We start from the raw sequence: 22,887 nt of genomic DNA on the forward strand, positions 1-22,887 counted from the left end.
ATTACCATCAACTCAATGGGCACCCAAGAAGCATGATCACTTTAATGCCCATGGAACCAAAGAAGGACGCACCATTCGAACGAGGAAAGTATACAAATGTGGAGAACTTGATCCGTCCTTACGACACCACCAACACTCGAACACACATTTGGGTCATGTTCCTTACTCCAAGTGGGCGAAATCTTCACAAGGAGGAGGGAATGATGAGGACATTGGAGCTAGCAACTTGGACGAGGACGGGAGCTTAACGGAAGGAGCTATAGAAGATGTTCAAGACTTGACCCATCAGGCATCAAGACTCTTGCCGGATGATCATAACATCACAAGATCATTCGAAGCCGCGGCCAAAGAAAGCCATAGAGCCGAGCCTCCTCTCACTCGTGTTAGAGCTCGAGCCCTCCGCATCACGTTAACAAAGGCCGTCACTCAAGTCCATCATGGAGTCCGGGATCACGACAGAACCTCCCTTTTCGGCCAAGACTAACCCGGAACGTCTCCTCCATCATGGCCGAAAGCTATTGGACTCAAAGATGACGTCAAGCCAGCCCATGAGCTGTCCATTTCAACCCAAGAACAAATCAAGGCCCAGCCCATTAGTCCATTAAATTCCAACAGCTCTTTTCTTCCTAACCACCTTATTAAATGACAATTAGGCTCCTTCTCTTGCATGAAGACTTGCATTTATTGTTGTTTTCCTATATAAACCACGTAGAACTATTTTGTAATGAGATTTTTGAAGATGAATTAAGTAATTTCGAGCTTGCCTCACTCTCTTGTTGGTGTGTCTGACATTCTTTTCGGTTTGTCTGAGAAATCCCGTCTTGGTTTGTCCGAGGCTTGTCTTGGTTTTTCCGAGACCCTATCCATCGTTTTCCAAACATTTTCCTCGACTTTGGCTTGAGTTCGAGCGCCCTAGATTGGCCGGTGATTGAGCCAAAGTTCCATCTTCTTTCCCCTTCGATTTCCATTACCGAAAACCTGAGTTCGAGAGCCTCCTTCATCGAGTGTGGGTGATTGCGTTTTTCGGATCAGATTTCCATCCTCTCCGCTGTTGGACGTGTATCATTCCCCGCAAGTTATATTCCTTCTTGCACTTCTGCACGGCAGGTTATGTTCTTTCATGGCAGGCTATATTCTGTGTTTTTTTTTTCTCGTGTTTTTGTTCATACAGATGGAATTATACTCTGTTTTTGGTAAATGGGAAGCTGGACAGTTTATTGTGGATGAAGATGTTGGAGCTAGAATATTCAAGATCAACCGTCGATTGACATATTCTGAACTGGTCAGTATGGTAATTGAGGATTATGGGATTGAAGACTCATTCGAAGTAGACATGAGATATTTACCTACAAAATTTGAGAGACAGCGACAGAGTATATCGAGGAATTCTCCCGTAGTAATCATCTCTGATAGACAGATTGAGTCTCTTGTACCAAATTTGAAACACGATGAAGGTATGCCGCTTATGGTTTCTTTAAAAGAAAAGAAAAAGACTGTTGCGGAAGAAGGATGCGGTAGTGGCACTGGCAAAAGGGTTGGCATTAGAGTTGATCTGAATGAGGAACCACCTATTTTGGGGTCATCGTCTGTCGGTATTGGTAGTGGGTATAAACTCAGAGATGATGTTGAAGATTGTGTCAACGATCAAGGGACATTTGAGGTTGATGATTGGGATGTGGACACTCCGGTTGTTGATGTTGATGTTGATGATTGGGATGTGGAGACTCGGATGGAAACTCCTCAACCGCGTGCAAAACGCGTTTTATTTTGTGATCAAGACGCTGAGGTTTATTTCGACCTTGAAATGACAACTCCTCGACCGGATAAAAAACACATTCTAGTGTGTGAAGGCTCCTCGAATGTGCACAAGAAAGTTGATCTATTGAATAACACGTCACACATATACGAGGGACAATTCTTTGAAGACAAATTGTCTTTCAGGTTGGCTATAGAAAAGATAGCATTGAATAACACATATGGCTATCGCACAGTGAAATCGTCTGGTAATACCATAGTTGCTCAATGTCCAGTGAATAGATGCGGGTGGATGGTTCGAGCTGTGAAAAAGGATGGAGCTGGAGTTTTTTGTGTTCGAAAATACAAGAGTGAACACACATGTTCCATTGATGATAGGAACCAATATGTTCGACGACCGTCTGCCAACTTGGCGAGTCACTTTTTGTATGAAAAGGTGAAGGGATCAACCCGTGAGTTTAAACCTAAAGATGTTAAGAAAGATATGTTGACCGATTATGGTTTTGACATGACCTATTGGCAAGCATGGAAAGCGAAGGAAAAAGCCATTGATATTGTTAGAGGAAGTCCTAAAAATAGTTTCAATTTTCTACCGGCTTACCTGGAATTGATTCAAGAAGCTAACTCAGGTACCGTTACCAGCTATGTGGTTGATGAAGATTGTAGATTTAAGTATGCCTTTATTGCATTTGGTGCATGCCTGAGAGGGTTCTGTTATATGAGAAAAGTGATTGTAGTTGATGGGACCTTCTTGACAGGGAAGTTCAAAGGAGTTTTGTTGGTCGCAGTGTGCCAGGACGGAAACAATCATATTTACCCAATTGCATTTGGAGTTGTGGATTCAGAGAACGTTGACTCTTGGGAATGGTTCCTCATGCAATTGCGTTCGAGCATTGAAGACAATGAGAATTTGGTCTTCATATCCGATAAGCATGCATCAATATTAAGGACTATACCAAAGATCTTCCCATTGGCTAAACATGGTATATGTGTGTACCATTTGTTAAAAAATATACGGACCCGGTTCAAAAGTAGAAAGATTGTAGATTTGGTTAGGGAAGCGGCAATGGCGTATACAACAAGTCATTTTGATAGGGTATTCGCTCAAATACATCTGGCAGATGAGAGAGTGGCTAAATATTTGGAGGATGCTGATGTGAAGATGTGGTCTCGTGCTTATTTTAAAGGATTGAGGTACAATATATTGACAAGTAATATCGCAGAATCGATGAATTCCGTGACAAGAGACGTTCGCGATTATCCGATTGTACCTCTACTAGATCACATAAGATCTATCCTCACAAAGTGGTTTTGTGAGCGACGTACTCAGGCAAACATATGCACCCAGGATTTTACGCCTGAAACTGTTGTCACAGTAGAGGACCTGTTGGAAAAATCTCGTAAACTGCAAGTAATATCGCAGAATCGATGAATTCCGTGACAAGAGACGTTCGCGATTATCCGATTGTACCTCTACTAGATCACATAAGATCTATCCTCACAAAGTGGTTTTGTGAGCGACGTACTCAGGCAAACATATGCACCCAGGATTTTACGCCTGAAACTGTTGTCACAGTAGAGGACCTGTTGGAAAAATCTCGTAAACTGCAAGTCCACAATATATGCCCGGGACAATACCAAGTGAAAGGAGGTCGGCATGAACATGTGGTCAACTTAGATTGTTCGACCTGCACTTGTCGTGCATTCGACATCCTTAAGACCCCATGTGTTCACGCGATCGCCGCAGCTACTCGGTCTCAGCTGTCCATATAGATACTTATTGATCCATTTTACTCGGTCTCAGCTGTCCATACAGATACTTATTGATCCATTTTGGAGATTAGCCTACGAAGATAGTATTTATCCGATTGGTGTTCCGATGGAAGACTGGCAGGGTAGGGAAGATGTTGCGGACGAGATTTGTGGTAATCCAATAGTAAGACGGCCAATTGGGAGACCGAAGAAAAAAAGAATACCGTCAGCTGCGGAGAAATATTCAAAGAAGACTCAGAGATCCCACCGATGTACCAGATGTGGTAAAACGGGACACAATAGAGCCACTTGCAAAGAAGCCATTTGAATGTTGAAAGAATGTTGTATGTACTGATCGTAAAATTTTAAAGTAAAAACCTCGTTGTTGTATATATATGAATACAGCAGGACATAATACACTCATGCAGGTCATCTACAGGTCGTGAGAGGACCTCGAGGTCGTACGAAAGACCTACATGAAATGATAGTTTAAACTCGTACGTTTTTTTATGTAATTAAGTATTATTATTTTTATTAACTATTTCAAACGAACTGCGCATGGTGCGTCATTTATAAATTGGCACGTCAAACTCTCTGATTTGGCGAATTGATCAATTGCGAGCAACGAAAATGTTAATAAGCACCTCCTATAACAAATTTGATAAGTATATAATAATCGCAGCTATCTAAATTTAACACCTTATTTTGTGTAGCAATGCATGTTCCCCCATTTAAGGGTATTTTTGCAATTGCCCCTTAAATGGGCACCATGCTAAGTTCGTTTGTAGTAGTTAATAAATGACTTGCACCATGCGCAATCGTCACAGTGACAACGACCAGACCTACATTCAGATTGGGTCGTATGGTTAAAGGAATTGATTAGTCGTACTAAGTGTCGTAGTGAAGTGCAATGAGTCGTAATGAATTTTATCATCCAAGTCGTAGATTTGTAGATATGGTCATTGTACGGTCGTAGTGAAGTCTAATGAGTCGTAATGAGACTTGTCACAACAAATCGTCATGAGATTTCCGACCCTCCTGATTCATGAAGACCCTGATGCTTTAGGGTTTCCGTAAACGGTCTCATGATGCTTTTAGGGTTTAAGGTTTGCGTAATAGTCAGAAGGGTCGTTATGGATAATAGTCAGAAGAATTGATTTGATAGACTTCTCCTTGATTCTCTTCGATTTCATCTCTATCTCCAAGATCTCATCTTTATCTCTATCTCTTCAAGTCTTTGACTTTATCTCCAAGATCTTGTCTCTATCTCAAATCTCCTCAAAATCTTCTTAGCTTTGATTCTATCTTCATCTCTTCAAGTGAAAACCAAACTTCATGGGTCTATCTCTTCATATTGCTTTCCCTAAAATCTCTCCAAGTGGTTGACATTGAGTCCATCTCAATCTCTTAGTCTAACTTTTTCTCCAATTCTTCAGACTTACCTCAAAATATCTCGAATTGTATCTCGCCGGATTTCTCTCCTGAAATCTCTTAAGTTTGTTGAACCTGCATTATCTATCAAACAAAACACATGTGCAAATAATTGCACTAACAGTTTTAATCAATGTAAGATAACAAAAATTACATTTTATCCAAATTTTGGAGGTTTAATTTCATTCACTTGTGTTATGGGTACATCGTCTCCTTCATATGCCGATTTGCTCGTTGCCCCATATATGAAGCATTCCTTGGTACATTGAAGAACAAAATCAAGAATTGTGCTTGCCATTCCCAGCCTTAAAGAGGGGATATTTTTCTTCAGAAGTTGGTCTCTTTTGAAATCAATCCCGAAGGCATGACACTCGACAAACTTGAGAGCGTATATCCCGCAATCATTTTCACCGATTTGCCACAGAGTATCCTGCCTCAGAATTATCTCATATGGATTACGTTCCATGGAAGCAGAGGATGTTGACAAATAATAATACATGAAAGGAACGACCACTGCAAACGGCTTGACAATTTCCCGTCTCATCTGAAGTCCCTCTGGGGTTTTTGGACACAACGAGTCTAGAACCTCAATCTGTCGGTCTTTCCTCTTCACAACCAGTGTAATCCAATGATTATTGTTGACCAACAGAACAGTGTAAAATGTGTCCACATCACTCAAGCTCCGATCCTCCCCGTATGCCCGCGGGTATACGCCTTTGAAGTAGGGATTTAGTTGATTGTGTAGCCGACTGCTAGTAAGATCCCTCTTGCAGAAATCTCTATATACATTGTTCACGAGCATATTGAAAAGGTTATCCATAAAGGCAATTCTACTGTTAGGGAAGAGCTCAGGTTGGCTCTTCAACATCTTCCTATACATTGCCAAGAAGCAGTCCATATGCTGGAGTGGATAAAGAAACATGTCAACACGAATGATACAATGTAAAACACTACGTCAACAAGAATTTAAATTTAAAATACTTACATCAGTCGACAACTGAGACTCCTCGTCATGATATCTTCAATAAAATCGGGGAATCTGACATTAAAAGTAGTGAAGCTGAAATCCTGATGGCTGAAAAGGAGAAAAATCATTTTTTAGTATATGAATTTAACAAGCAAACTGCACGACCCTGCAGGTCATGCATGTCGTCACGCACGACCTGTTTGTTTAAAACCATGACCTGCAGGATATGGATCATGATTTAATATTAATTTTAAATAAGGTCGTGAATAACGTACCGTGTTTTACACCTCTGATGGCTGAAAAGGAGAAAAATCATTTTTTAGTATATGAATTTAACAAGCAAACTGCACGACCCTGCAGGTCATGCATGTCGTCACGCACGACCTGTTTGTTTAAAACCATGACCTGCAGGATATGGATCATGATTTAATATTAATTTTAAATAAGGTCGTGAATAACGTACCGTGTTTTACACCTATGAAGGTTTTTGAGGTCTTCATCGCTTGCCTTTCGAAATGGATCATGATTAATCATCTTTGGTGGCAAAATTTTTCCAACGATTGGGCTGATATAATATGGACTTCCGATTCTCCTTCTCCTCCAGCAAGATCTGCAGACTGTCGTCTGAAGAAGAACTATATGTTGCACGTCGCCTTTTTCTTGAATCCCGCCGTCGCTTGTGTCCCGCCAACTGATTCTCCTTCTCCTCCCACGTCTTCTTTTCCTCGACTTCCTCCTCATCGTTTTCCAGGAGCTGCAGGACTTGCTTTTCCTTCGCTTCCTCCTCCTCCTTCTCCTGATTCTCCTTCTCCTCCAGCAAGATCTGCAGACTGTCGTCTGAAGAAGAACTATATGTTGCACGTCGCCTTTTTCTTGAATACCGCCTGAAGAAGAACTATATGTTGCACGTCCCCCTTCTCTTGAATCCCGCCGTCGCTTGTGTCCCGCCAACTGATTCTCCTTCTCCTCCCACGTCTTCTTTTCCTCGACTTCCTCTTCATCGTCGTCCAGGAGCTGCAGGACCTGCTTTTCCTTCGCTTCCTCCTCCTCCTTCTCCTGATTCTCCTTCTCCTCCAGCAAGATCTGTAGACTGTCGTCTGAAGAAGAACTATATGTTGCACGTCGCCTTTTTCTTGAATCTTTATCAAATTGTGTTGCCAGAATCTTCATATGACTTTCAACAGACATAAGCCTGTTGTCCACTGATAGGAGCATGTTATATAATTTGTTATTTGAAGTTAACAAATTTTCAAGCAAGGACATAACAGTCCTTCGCTCCTTCCCTTCTTTTCTCCTATTTTCCTCTTTTCTCTTCTTCCTTTGCTCCTCTTCTCTCTTCTTATTTTCCTCCTTTTTTCTCTTCTCATCATCTTTTTCCTTGTCCTCCTCTTCGTTCCTCTTTTTCTTCTCTTCCTCTTCATTCTCAGCTTTATCAATAGGCGAGAAACGCAATCTCCTAATCGCCCCCTCCACCAGTTTCTGTGGTATTACTATGCTTATAGGTCGCGCAAGAACAGGCGGCGAATCCAGTTGCGTAGAAACACCCCAATCCTCGTTACAAAACCTATGACCTTGATCGATAAGCCTCAAAATATTCTCGGCGGTAGGATCGTCGACTTCATCACAGTACTTGTTGACGACTTGTCCACTTCTTAATGGAAGGCTCCAATTGACCCGACAATCAAACTGAAAGCATAGAATTTATGTTCATATTAGTTACCGAAAATAGACTGCAGGTAGTTAAAGTTAATATGGATAAATAAATAGATAATTATTTATAAATTAATCACCTTGACGATCTCATATTCCACTTCCTGCACCTTCTTCATACTTGTCGATCTGCAATTCGTCCAACTCAAATACAGGGGACCCTCGCACGCCATCGGCTTGGCAACGGCAGTCCCAAGCGTCGGGATGGCGGACATCGCCCAATATTGAAGCGCAGGAAGAAATCCGCTGCAGCTGTAGCTTTCTTGGCGCAGCTTATGCATCGCGTTATTTACAGATTCTATCAAAAAATCGAAGGCAACTCGGCCCCATGGATAACGTTCACAAACCACCAGGTCTGAAGCAATCCTGACGAACTCATCCAGTATAACTGCTCTTCTCTCCATTGGCCTTAAAATGCCTCCGATGATGATCAAATATATCAGCCGTTTACAGTCCGCTGTGGGGTATCTATTGCAAAACGGCAGGACATTATCAACCAGGTTCCCGTACGAAATCTTAGCTTTACCACCGGTTACTATCTCAGAAAACAAACCAGTACCGTAACCTTCTGGAACGGAGTCGGTCGGCAGATGGCACGGCAATCCAGTAACTGCAGAAAATTCTTGTACGGAGAATCGGAGAGGCTTACCGCCGAAGGCAAACCACATTTCGTGCTTTTTCTCTGTTTTAAGCCGGCGGGAAAGCATACTGTGGATGAGGTGTGTAGAAAACACATAATTATTATCAAACATCCTGAACGCAAACCCAAAAGGAGACATTCTCATCTCTTCTCTGGCTTCGGCTGAAAGATGAAGGTACAAGGAGCGCATGATCTTCTTGAACTCGTACCCTGGATTGATCTGCTTGTGGTATGGCTCGCTACCAATTGCAAAATAACGAATACCATTGTGGACAACCATTAAGCCTGCAAAAGGGTCAATTATCATGATTAACAGAATGTTCAAACGCACAAAACAGGTCCGCATGACATCTTCTATATCGGCAGGTCGATATAGCCATCATGTTTGCACGTCGTACTCTAGGTCGACATTACATTTGCAGGTCGTCAAAGACAAGTAATGATATCCGCAGGTCTGGACTGTTTCCAGGAATTGCGAATGACCCTGCAGAATACGATGGAAAACATATTATATGTTACAGTTCGAATGGAGTAAAATACTTGGCAGGTCACATCCTAGGACGACAGGTATGCAGGTCCCCGTCTCTACAAAATGAACCTGCCCACCTGCATGCCACCTGCAGAAACCTGCGACCCATGGGAGATGAAAGGTACGACGGATGTCGTTTTCGCGACACGGCCTGCTTTTCTCTTAGATTTCCCACAAGAACCTTTCGGTCAGGCAACGAACGGCAGCTCTGTAGGTCCTTCTCCATGGGTCGCAGGTCTCTGCAGGTGGCATGCAGGTGGGAAGGGTCATTGTGTAGAGTCGGGGGGGGGAACAACGGAAACGAAAGATGAAAGGTACGACAGATGCCGTTTTTGCGATACGACCTGCTTTTCTCTTAGATTTCTCACAGGAACCTTTCGGTCAGGCAACGAACGGCAGGTCTGTAGATCCTTCTCTATGGGTCCATAATCCTCTTCAGTGGCATGCAGGTGGGCAGGGTCATTGTGTAGAGCCGAGGGACCTGCCCACCTGCATTCCACCTGCAGAGACCTGCGACCCATGGGGAAGGATCTACAGACCTGCCGTTCGTTGCGTGACCGAAGATTTCCTGTTGGAAATCTTGGAGAAAAGCATCGTGGGAGGGTCATTTTACAGGAACAACGGAAACGAAAGATGAAAGGTACGACGGATGTCGTTTTCGCGACACGACCTGCTTTTCTCTTAGATTTCTCACAGGAACCTTTCGGTCAGGCAACGAACGGCAGGTCTGTAGATCCTTCTCCATGGGTCGCAGGTCTCTGCAGTCTATAGATCCTTCTCCATAGGTCGCAGGTCTCTGCAGGTGGCATGCAGGTGGGCAAGGTCATTGTGCAGAGCCGAGGGACCTGCCCACCTGCATTCAACCTGCAGAGACCTGCGACCCATGGGGAAGGATCTATAGACCTGCCGTTCGTTGTGTGACCGAAGGTTCCTGTTGGAAATCTTAGAGAAAAGCGTCGTGGGAGGGTCATTTTACAGGAACAACGGAAACGAAAGATGAAAGGTACGACGGATGCCGTTTTCGCGACACGGCCTGCTTTTCTCTTAGATTTTCCACAGGAACCTTTCGGTCAGGCAACGAACGGCAGGTCTGTAGGTCTTTCTCCATGGGTCGCAGGTCTCTGCAGGTGGCATGCAGGTGGGCAGGGTCATTGTGTAGAGCCGAGGGACCTGCCCACCTGCAGAGACCTGTATGTCTAGAACGTTACCTGCCTACCTGCCTTAGTAGAATATGATCTGCCAAGTTGGTGTCTCAGTTCGAACTGTAACATAGAGTAGGTTTTCACCTTTTTCTGGAAGGGTCATTCGCAAGAACAACCGAAATAAACGATGGCCTGCACGACACGAACAGCAGGTCATCGTTTAGAACTAGTGAGTAGTAATGAAATGTTACTGACCTTTTTATAAAGAGAAAGACTGGAATGCACTGAACAGTGAAACTGGAGGAAAAACTGGAAGAAAGTGAAACAGTGAAAATGGAGGAATGGAGAAAGATGAGATGTGGAAGTCAAAATTGTGTATTAGTCATTAAAAAAATGTGTATTAGGTTAAGATAATCACGAAATATCGGAATTGGCGGGAAGGGGTATTTTAGGTATGCCAAAAAAAAAGTATAGTTTGCAAATGTTGTTTTTGTATAGAACATTTTGCAAATTTCGTTTTTGTTTTCGTACACTTTGCAAACTCTCCCTAATTTTTAAATACAATTTGGTTTCGTAACTTTGATTCATGGTGAGATGCTACCTACCTGTCTGAGCTGGAGATGACAACATTGATTTTTGTACAGTTATCTTCTACGATCTCCTAGCTGTCTACTTTTTCCTTTTTTTCTTACCAGAGTTCCAATGGCGGCCGCTGCCTCATCCTCTACTATCTCCTCCTCCTCCACTAAACCCTCTCATTCTTCCTCAAAATCTACCTCTGTTCCTCCACCAATGTGACCCATGAGTTCGTCTCTCGATTTGGCCCCGATGAGCGCCGCAAGGGAGCCGACATCATCGTTGAGGCGCTTGAACGGCAAGGCGTTGAGATCGTCTTTGCCTACCCAGGTGGCGTAGAGATCCACCAGGCGCTCACGCTCTCTGCCACCATTCGAAACGTCCTCCCGCGCCACGAGCAGGTCGGCGTCTTCTCCGCTGAGGGCTACGCTCGCTCCTCCGGGAGATCCGGCCTCTGCATCGCCACCTCCGGCCCCGGAGCCACCAACCTTGTCACCGGCATCGCAGACGCTTGGCGCGACAGTATCCCTCTCGTTGCCATAACGGGTCAAGTCCCTCGCCACATGTTCGGTACGGGCGCGTTCCAGGAGACACCGATCACAGAGGTTAGGTTACACGTCCGATCACGAAGCAAAACTATCTCGTCATGGACGTGGATGATATCCCTAGGACCATTGACGAAGCGCTCTTCTTAGCAACGCCGGGTCGACCCGGACCCGTTTTGGTTGACATTCCAAAATATATTCAGCAACAACTTGCGATTCCCAATTGGGAACAGCCATGAGATTGGCCGGTTACTTGTCTACATTGCCCAAACCTCTGGCGGAAGCTCACTTGGAGCAAATCGTTAGATTGATTCCGGAATCTGAGAAACTGGTGTTATGCGTTGGCGGTGGATGTCTGAACTCCGCCAATGAGTTGAATAGATTCGTCCAAGTTACTGGAATCCCGGTTGCAAGTAACTTGACGGGACTTGGATCTTACCCATGTAACGGCGATTTATCGCTGCAAAGGCTTGGAATCCATGGGATAGTATATGTGAATTACGCAGCGGATAAAAGTGACCTTTTGCTTGCTTTCGGTGTTAGGTTTGATGATCGTGTGACGAGTAAGCTCGAGGCATTTGCGAGTCGAGCTAAGATAGTTCACATGGATGTTGACAGCTGAGATAGGAAAAAACAAGAACTGTAGGAAACCTTGTCAATGGCTGTCTTCGGGAGGATTCGGAGCCATGGGTTTTGACTTCCTGCTGCCCTTGGATCTGCACTTGCTAACCTAGACGTTTTCGTCGTGGACATAGATGACGACGAAAGGTTCATAATGAATATGCAGGAATTCGTCACAATCCGAATAGAGAATCTGGTGCTTTTACTGAACAATCAGCATATGGATATGGTTACTCAAATGGAAGACAGGTTCCCCAGATACATGTGAGCTCTGTTGGCCTTATAGAACCTGTCTTCCATTTGAACAACCATACCCAGATGTTGATTGCTCAATAAAAGCACCTTGACTGGGAGATTCTCTACCCGAATTGTGGTCAACTCCTGCACATTCATTATAAACCTTCTGTCGCCATCTATGTCCACGACGATGGCGTCTGGGTTAGCAAGTGCAGTTCCAAGGGCAGCGGAAAGTCCAAAACCCATGGCTCTGAGTCCTCCCGATGATCCCGAATTGCAGAGCTCTCAATGATATTATTACTGAAGGAGAATTGCGGAGCTTTCAAGGATATTATTACGGAAGGAGATGGCCGGACGAAGTACTGAAGGGACCGACCACTTGCATGCACAAGTTAATTGTTGGAAATAAGCTATATAAGCACGTGTTCACTTTAGTAGTTCGGATTGCTGCGTTGTTTTCTTTTTTAGAAGCGGATTGCTACTATGTTATTTGTCGTATTGTTGTTCTAGTTTTCTGCTTTCCTTTTAATTACCTGAATATATTTCAGCACTTAGGTTTTAGATATGTTTCATTACTCTCTTGTGCATCAACTTGAGCTCACTACGCGTATGAGGATTTGACATCATGGGATGGATATCGATCCAATTCGAGATAATAATTTCGTCGGTCCTTTACACATACATACACATATATATACACAAACACACATACATATATATACACTTACATTCATATATATCATATATATATATATGTATACATTACATCCACATACACATTTACATATACACATAAAGACACATACATATAAATACATATTCACTTACATATTTACATATACACATTTACATACACATACGTGTACACATAAACACACATACACATACATTCATAGGCCCATACACATATACATACATACACAAACACATTCACATACACATATACCCACATACACATACACATATACATTCATATACGCATTCAAATACAAACACATACACACATACATAAACACAAACATATATATACACATAAATATACACATAGTACCTTAATTCCGTTGCGAAAATGGATGAATTTTGGCGTTTTTTTGTTTGGATGGGAAATTCTGTTTCAAAGGAAGAATGATTTGTGATGACAATTTCCTCGTAAAAAGAAAAATTAACGCGAGCACACTTTTTTCTTAAAATTCAAAAAATTTCATCGAAAACATAAAATATATATCTGCAATAGAATTTTTCGTCGTGACGTTTAAAATTTTTGTCTTAAATAATCTTGTCGTTTTTGCGATGGATAATTCCACCGAAAACGTTGTTAATTGCGACGCAGAACATTCTATCACAAAAACCGTCACATTCTGTCACAATTTTGTGTGCGATGGAAATTTTTGTCGCAAATTCCGTTGTTATACGATAATTTTTTTGTAGTGTTGGGTTGATCGAGGTCCAGTCTGGAGTGTAAGTCTCGTCTGGGTGATCATTCTGTGCGAGAGAAAACCCTTCTGTCATATGCATATGATCCGATAGTGCATACCTGCAAAACAAGTAACCGAAACGCGATAAATTCCACAATTTCTCGGTTCGTGAGGCAATAAAAATTGAGACATCAACAGTGAAAATTTAATAAGAAGGTCCTTTTTCTTTTTCTGTTTGTTCTTTTCATAGATATATTAATGGTAGAAAAAGCAGAAGAAACAATGTACTATATAATGCATTAATTTTACCCATCAATAAAGTTAAAGTGACAATAAGTGTATGGGACCCAATTTTCAGAATTATGTTTTTTTTTGTTAATTGGGAGTCCTGAACCGAAGCTCAGACTAATCTCGGGATTGAGAACAAACTATGCAATTAGAATGTGCACTCTTCTCTCCAATTTGAGATTCGAACTTGGGGCGGGACGGACGCTTTGCGTTTCCATTTCACTGGTTGAACTACCTAAGTTGGATACTTTTTCAGAATTATGTTACAAAGATTTAATCTGACAAATATCCATTTCCTTTCAAATATATAAGATTTTTGGTTGATGTGAAGTGTATCTCTTTTCCAAATGAATTCATAATTATCCCTTATTCGCAAGCTCCAAAAAATTTGTAACAAATGATTTGGGTGCCAAGACAAATCCCATGAGAAAAGGGCAGTTCAGACTCTTGTGGTTTTGATGCTTGATGCCTTTGTTAAGTGCATGAACCTCTTTATTTTGCCTCTTCCATTCGCACACCCTTGTATGTGCATGTAACCCCATGTACTTGCGTATCTGTGTATATAATATTATATTATATATATATGTACATATACACGTGTGTGTGTGTGTGTGGGCACTTAGATATATGTTTGTTTAACGATGGGTATACATTTGTTTTCTTGAACCAGGAATTAGTGTTATAGTGTGTGTATATATATATCCACGTAGTGTAATTAAAAAAAAAGGAGTGTACTTACCAAAAAAAAAATATGATCCCTTAAAAGATTTTGGGGCCGAGCTTTGATTATACAAAAGCCCAGATAGTCTAATACGCGATAAGAGAGCGAAGCTAATAGTGCATACAATTCCACGCCCAGCCTTCGAGCGTGGAGCGCGTGATGTAAAAATCGTTAGTTTCCCTGCGCAAACCTCTGGATTTTGGCCCCTGATCAATTTCTGGCAGACTAAAGCGCTAGACGAGTGGTGATTTAAACCCTTTATCTAGAGGTTCACGGGTATCTGATCTACCGGATATCCAAAAAATGGATAATCGAATTTGAACAAATACGAAGATGGATTTAATAAGATGAAGACGAAGATGGGTTTCATTTTTTCAAAAGGAAGATGGGTGTGATAAATTTTCTTAACTTATTTATCAAAATATTTGGTATTAACTCTAAAAATTAACATATATGTTTAAAAAAATTTCTATAAATATATTTATATTCTAAAAATATATAAACTTTAAGATTTTCAACCTATTTTTGAATTAAATAGTATAATTTTACTATGGGAAAATGACATTTTTCTACACCAATTTAGTAAAATGTGACCTTTTCCTACACGAATTTTTAATTTGACAAAAACCTACACTATATTATCAGATGTCCCAAATCTATACACGAATTACCCAATTTTACTGCAATTTACTACACAATCCGAAACGGTGTTAAAATATCCATTAATTGATGACGTGGAAGGCCACGTGGCGGCTAACGTAGAAGACCATGTAGAAAATTTTGCCACGTCAGCACGCCACGTCAGATTTTCAAAAAAAAAAATTTAAAAAAAATAAAAAATAAAAAAAATAAAAAATTCAAAATTCAAAAAAAATTTAAAAAAATTCAAAAAAATTAAAATCGAAAATAAAATAAAAAAAATAAAAAATACATATATAATACATATATGTACATATAAATATATTTATATATACACAAATATATGTATGTATATATATTTGTATAGATATATGTATATATATGTGTATATTTGTTATTTTGTATGTATATATAGATATATTTATACATAAGAGTATATATATTTATATTTGTATTTGTATATAAATATGAATATATATGCATATACATATAGATGTATGCATATATGTATTTTTTTTATTTTGTATGCATACATATATATATATATATGCATTGTATATGTTTATATATATATACATGTATACATGTATATGTATTTATATATGTGTATGTGTGTATATATAATTATATTTGTATGTATCATCGTATATGTTTATATATATATACATGTATACATGTATATGTATTTATATATGTGTATGTGTGTATATATAAATATATTTGTATGTATGTATATGTATATATGTATTTTTTTTTTTTTTATGTTTTTTAATTTTTTAATTTTTTTTGAAAATCTGACGTGGCGTGCTGACGTGGTAAAATTTTTTACGTGACCTTCCACATCAGCCGCCACGTGGCCTTCCACATCATCAATTAACGGACATTTTAACACCGTTTCGGATTGTGTAGTAAATTGCAGTAAAATTGGGTAATTCGTGTATAGATTTGGGATATTTGATAATATAGTGTAGGTTTTTGTCAAATTAAAAATTCGTGTAGGAAAATGTCACATTTTACTAAATTGGTGTAGAAAAATGCCCTTTTACTATATATTTTACTTATATTTATATTTAAAAATTTTAGTTTATGGATAGGATATCTGCGGATACTCATCTCTTAGTCTCGGATATCTGATCGACGAATACTCACTTTTTATTAGATAGAAAATGATATATTTTTTTTATGAAACCTAGAAAAACAAAAACGAAATCAGTTCTTTAAAATCGCGGATATCCACACGTGCAGACCTTTTTTTTTTACGGCTATATCTTTTTTTCAACTCTGAAAAAACTCAAGACCCATTGCATATCCTTTATACACACCTTATGTTTCAAGGCCTATAGTTTGCACAGCCTATTGGGCTATTCATTGCAGGCCCACTCCAACGTCCAACGCTCAATTTAACGGCGTTTCTTTTTTTTTCCCTACCACTTAATAAACGCTGTTATTCAACGTCACTTATATTTGAAAGTTCTTTTTTTTTCACACTTCTATTTTGGATAAACTCAAGAAAAAACCTTCTAATTTTTTAATTTAAAAAGCCATCTATTTTCAATTAATTATTTTTAATCTTTAAGTATATATTTTAATAAAAAATTGAAATTTATATTGATTTAAAATGACAGTGGTCCTAGAAATATGTATTGAAAAATATTTTTTAAATCAAGCATTATCTAAAAAAAAGATATCCCATTAGTTTACATTATTATGTAATCAAAAAAGAAAAAATTTCATGATTCGTTTAATAGAGCGTTTATTTTGTTGTCTATTTTACATACTTGATAAATAATGGTATTCATAGTTCTTTACAAACGATTCTAAACTCCCTAGTCGTATATCATTGGGGGAATGATGATATATTAAGACTAGCATGACATGCGAATGGATGATCATAGAGATGATCATATGTATTTGATATGGATCATATAGTCATGGCTATTCATTTGGAATGGAATACTAGAATAACCTAGATGATATTGTCACATGGATATAAATCATGACTTGAATCTCATGTGATAGTTCATTGATTGGATCCTAAGACCTGACATGTCTATGATATCCGATATGAAGAGTGATGTACTTTGATTGCGTCATATATCTTGTGTAACGATCCGCGATAGCTAAGAACCATCGAAACTGTCCTCACATAGCAATACGGGACCTTCCAGCGTGGTTTGTCCTCACTCCTGCGTATACCGAGATACTTTCCAGTAGGTCATCCATCCTAAGATTGCTCTAGAGTCAAGTACGCTTAACTTTAAAGTTCTCTCAGGATAGTCAACCAAAAAGGTAGGTGCACCTTGTTGCTATGAGTAGCCCAACTAGTTTTTTATGTTATCTTAGACCGTATAGTCACATACCTATACAACCCTCAGATCTCTCTCATTCGGGTGTGTTTGATGCATCCCTATACCCTTGTTGGTTTAGTGCTCTATGATGTACTGTTATGTGAGCTTTATTTAGATACATTTGATGTATTGACACTTTCTATGGTTTTATGGATGAGTGTTTGATTCATTACGTATTGTGTATACTTGATATGTTATGAAATCCATGTATCGTTATGAACAATACTAAACTCCCTAGTCATAGATCATTGTGGGAATAATGATATATTAAGACTAGTATGATGTGTAATTGATGATCATATAGATGATCATAGGTATTGGATACGATCACAATCATAGGTATTCGTTGGAGAACGGAATACTGGATTGACCCGCATGAGATTATCACATGGACTAGCGTCATGACTTGAATCTCATATATGAGACGGTTCCATGATTGGATCCTAAGACCTGAGATATCTACGGAATCCAACATGAGGAGTTGCGTGCTTTGAATACGTCAAACGTCCTGCGTAACAGGAGGACTATAAAGGCGTGTATCAAGTACGAAACGAATCATGTGCTGGATTGTAGATAGTTGAGACATGATTTGTACCTCTCATAAAAGAGAGAGATATCGCTGGGCCTCTCGTGTGAGCGAGACTGTGAAATGTGTGGCCGCACTATAGACGAACGTCGTCTATTTCGTACAGTCGAACTAAGTGAACGAGAAAGCAGTCGAATCAGATAAGGTGGCTTGTTCATGCCTTATGTTTGACATATGATATCGCGATACAAAAGGATCATCAACCGGAATCATCACTGGCGTTCGTAAGATAACGAACAAACTCTATTCGAGATAGATAGCCATAGTGTCTTGCTAGAGACCGCCTATGACTTGTATATCCGAAATAGAGATTTCGGGTTATACTGCTCTATCGAATGAGCCTACAGGGTCACACACGCAGGGAAGGACAAACACTACAAGAAACATCCGAATTTGCGACAGAAAAATCCGTCGCAAACATAAATAAAATCCGTCGCAATTACAAATTTGCGACAGAAAGCGAAGGAATAATTTCCGTCTGTATATCGTTGTCGCAAAAATTTGTCGGTCGTTAATTCGTCGCAAGTTTGCGACGGACAAAATCTGCGATTTGCGACAGAAAAATCCGTCGCAAATACTTTTTTAAAAAAAAAATAACAAAATCTGCGTTTTGCGACGGATTTGCGACGGACAAAATCCGTCGCAAATATTTTTTTAAATTCAAAAAAAATAATATAATATACATATACACACGTATACATATATTCACATACATATATATTACACATATACCCATAATTATACATATACACATAAATTTATACACAAATATATATACATACACATATATTTATACACATATACATTTACATACACACATATATACATATACACACACATACATAAACACACATTCATACATATATATACACTTATAAATCTACATACACATACATATATATACACATACACATAAACACACATTCATACACAAAATTTACATACACATACATATATAAACACATATACATATACATTACACACATACATAAACACACATTCATACATATTCACATATACACATGCACACATACACACATACACATACATATATATATATATATTCACACACATCACATAAACACACATACACATTTATATATATGCATACACATTCACATTCACATTCACATTCACATACATACACAACACACATACATAAACATACACACATACACATATACATACATAAACACATACACATTCGCATACACATATACATACACACATACACATACACATATTCACATTCACATATATATATATACACAACACATACATATACAAATCTATATACATGGTATATATACACATACCTTGGAAAATTTTGAAGAAAACAATTTGTTGGGGAATATTAGAGAAGATTGAGATTTTTTTTTAAAAATTTCGAAGTCTGGAGGAGAAAGACGAAGTCGCAGCTTTTATTAACTGCGATGGATATTGTCGTCGCAAGACGAAAAATAAACCGCAAAATTTAAAAAAATTTCATCGAAAATAGCGGAAAAAAATAAAAATTAGATTTGCGACAGAAATTTCTGTCGCAAATCTGTCGCAAAACGAAAAAATAAACCGCGAAAATTTGAAATTTTTCATCGACAATAATGAAAAAAAATGAAATTATGATTTGCGACGGAAATTCCAAAAATAAATAACATAAATTTAAAAATAAATAAAATTAATATATACGACGGAAATTTCTGTCGCAAATCTGTCGCAAATTCTGCAGATTTAAAATTTATGTCGCAAATAATGTTTGGTTTTACGACGACAACGTTTCCGTTGTATTCCGGATTTTGCGAGTAATTGCGACAGAATAAAAAGTTTCGCATTCCATCGCAAAACCGTCGAATGCTGTCGTAATTTCTTTGCGACGGAAAAATTCCGTCGCAAATTCCGTCGCTATTTAAAGATTTTCTTGTAGTGAAAACGCACGAGAAAACGACGGAAAAACCGAGACGGAAGGGTCCATACCGGACGGACCAGAAGGGTCAGACCCGACGGTCCGCCAAGTCCAGACCCGACGGTCCAGAACTGGTCCGTCCGTTCCAGAAGGTCTGGAACGGACGGTCCACATTACGTAGACCGTCCGTTCTGCAGAGCTGGAACGGACGTTCCACGTGAAAGTCTGGACCTTTTCCAGCCTTCGGATTTTTCGAAAATTAAACCGAAATTAGGGTTAAATCACTTTATAAGAAGGAGATTAAACCCTAATGAATGAGAGCCGACTTTTGATGAGGACATTGGAACCTCGGAACCTACCTGGGACGGGAGCATGGACGAAAGCTTGGAACGCACGGAACTTGGAGCTCAACTGGATCTCATGGAACTAGGAGCTCAACCAGAGAATGATGCCACACCCGATCACGAGGAGATCATCCGAGATGAGTCACGAATGGCTGTACAAAATCCGAAGCATGCACACTTCTATTCTCGACCCGAACCACCGTTAACTCGAGCCAAAGCACGTACTCTTCGACAACACGTCAAACATGTTCGTCTCATGCCTTAAACGGACCTTAAGTCGAAGAATGCAAGCTTATCTTCCATCGGACCAGCCAAGACTCAACTCTTCTCCATCTCAAGACCTTAATTTCGGCCAAGAATAGTCAAGACACAAAAGGGAAGCTTCTTGGAGTGCAAGCAACTTCTCCAACAGCTATATTCTTCCCACCTACCTTATTAAGGTTCGAGAATACTTGTTCGGTTTGTCCGAGCGTTCTCCTTCGGTTGGTCCGAAGCTTTACCTTCTATCTTCGTCCATTTAATCTGACTTTGGCTTGAGTTCGAGTGCCTTTGATTGGCCGGTGATTGAGCCAAAGTTCCATCCTCTTTCCCCATCGATTTCCATTACCGAAACGTGAGTTCGAGAGCCTCCTTCGTCGAGTGCCGGTGATTGCGTTTTGGATCAGATTCCATCCTCTCCGCTGCTAGACGTGTATCATTTTGGTATCAGAGCCTTGCTCGATCCAAGAGGACGACAATCGGGTGAGATCTATCTTTTTATCTTTTTTCGTTATTATTTTGTTTTCTTACCGAAAACTAGAAAACGTTTCATCATAAAAATCTGTTTTGTTCCTTGAAAAACCTGATTGTGTTTTGTTGTTTTGCAGCCAAATCATTGGAGTTTCAAGCTTGATTCCATCTGCAACAAACCATTAAAACCCCTCGGTGAATTCTATCCTATTTACCGCTTTTGTTGCTTGTTTAGTTTTCCATCGAAATCTGCAGAAAATTGTCTCAAAACGAATTGATATTTGCTGTTTGTGTTTATCCGATGATTGCTGATTATTAACGTCTCTCAAGTTGCCTGTCTTTATCTCGATCGTAATCTGATATCCTTGCTGAGTGTGATCTTCATTTGTCTTCGTCAAATCTGCACTTATTCGATTGCAATTGGTTGATTGTTTTGTGTTCAATCGTTTGACATTAGAACCTGTCCAATATTCGATCGATTGTGTGTTTGTGTTTTGTTTCTTTGAGTGCATTTGTTTGATCGAATCCTAAGTTGAACAGCTCGTCATCATGTCTAGTGAGATAGCAAACAACGAGTCAAGCAAAAGTGCTATGATGGCCATACTTCAAGACATTGAAGGGCGACTTGCTCGCCTTGAAAATGTACCAAAACAACGTCAAGCGACTCAAATCTACCAAGGTAATGTTAATAGCTGTCCACAACCGAGTCAAAAGCAACGAATGATACATGACCGTGGACACTTTGAAGAAGAAGGTATGAAAGAAAAAATCATCCGTGAGCAGCCATATGTTCAACATACCCGAGGTAACCAATCTGATCCGAGATCTCTTTTATTTTCGGGAACAACTAATCCAGAAGCTTATCTCGAATGGGAGAAGCGGATGGAAGAAATTTTTGAATGTTATAAATGGACGGAGCATAGGAAGGTGCAATATGCCGAAGACCAACTCATAGGAGATGCTTTCACTTGGTGAAAAAGAGAAGAGATCGATCGACGACGTGCGCGTTATGGTCCAATCATAACTTGGAAGAAGATGAACATCTTGATGTGGAGAAGGTATGTTCCTCAACATTTCCTACGTGAATTGCGATATAAGTTTCGTAACATAGTGCAGGGAAAGAAGACGATTGAGGGCCACTTCAGAAAATTTGAACAACTTCTCAATTACTTGGAGATTGATGGAAACAAAGAAGCAGTCATGACACACTTCCTCAATGGCTTGCATGACCGAATCGCTAGAAAGGTAGAACAAGAGGTATATAATGATTTGCAGGATTTTGTGGATTTGGCGATTCACATAGAGCAACAAATGGATAAAAGGGCGACAAGGAGGCACACACAAGCACAAAAACCTCTAAGCCATAGCTTTGTCAAAATCGAAGACAAAGACAAGGCAAATAATCATGATGCTCGATACAAAGAGGAATCAACCGTATCTTCAAAGGCGGTCACCGCACTAGGTAACAAAACGTTTTCCTCATATATTAATCATAAATGTGAGGTTATTTGTTCTAAGTGTAGGGACCAAGATCATTTGGTACGAGAATGTCCCAACCAACGAGAAATCATCATCGAGAATGACGGGGAATCAAAGTCCATAGTTGAGGTTGTGGTAAATCTTGAAGAGACGTATGAGGTTATGTCCAAGAAGGAAATAGAGTACGTGAACGAAAAGAAAGAAGAACCGACCGAAGATCCCGACCTCATGATAAAAGAAGTACCCAAAAGTGCTATGAATGCAAATAGAGAGATGCATGGCATCAAGAAAGAGGCATTTTTTTCTTTCATACCTTCTTCTTCAAAGTGTCCACGGTCATGTATCATTCGTTGCTTTTGACTCGGTTGTGGACAGCTATTAACATTACCTTGGTAGATTTGAGTCGCTTGACGTTGTTTTGGTACATTTTCAAGGCGAGCAAGTCGCCCTTCAATGTCTTGAAGTATGGCCATCATAGCACTTTTGCTTGACTCGTTGTTTGCTATCTCACTAGACATGATGACGAGCTGTTC

At 39.7% G+C, this 22,887-nt stretch overlaps 2 protein-coding genes and 1 pseudogene across 2 annotated transcripts; 1 reads left to right on the forward strand and 2 right to left on the reverse strand.

Annotated features, from left to right (window-relative positions):
* Positions 1-5,778: 5,778 nt before the first annotated feature.
* LOC104815446 lies at positions 5,779-6,745 on the reverse strand. The gene is made up of 3 exons (XM_010543826.1): positions 6,369-6,745; positions 5,924-6,013; positions 5,779-5,839 (listed from the first exon to the last, which is right to left on the reverse strand). The coding sequence occupies exons 1-3, from the start codon at positions 6,644-6,646 to the stop codon at positions 5,800-5,802; spliced, it is 408 nt and encodes a 135-aa protein (XP_010542128.1). The 5' UTR covers positions 6,647-6,745; the 3' UTR covers positions 5,779-5,799.
* An 8-nt stretch (positions 6,746-6,753) lies between these two features.
* On the reverse strand, positions 6,754-9,305 carry LOC104815450. Its single transcript, XM_010543830.1, has 6 exons — positions 9,129-9,305; positions 8,670-8,739; positions 7,696-8,540; positions 7,477-7,591; positions 6,854-7,107; positions 6,754-6,789 (listed from the first exon to the last, which is right to left on the reverse strand). The coding sequence occupies exons 1-6, from the start codon at positions 9,303-9,305 to the stop codon at positions 6,754-6,756; spliced, it is 1,497 nt and encodes a 498-aa protein (XP_010542132.1).
* Positions 9,306-10,675: 1,370 nt separating this feature from the next.
* On the forward strand, positions 10,676-11,781 carry LOC104815451 (annotated as a pseudogene).
* The last annotated feature ends 11,106 nt before the right edge of the window (positions 11,782-22,887 follow it).

This window comes from Tarenaya hassleriana, unplaced genomic scaffold, assembly GCF_000463585.1.
Source record: "Tarenaya hassleriana unplaced genomic scaffold, ASM46358v1 Cleome232, whole genome shotgun sequence".
NCBI lineage: Eukaryota > Viridiplantae > Streptophyta > Magnoliopsida > Brassicales > Cleomaceae > Tarenaya > Tarenaya hassleriana.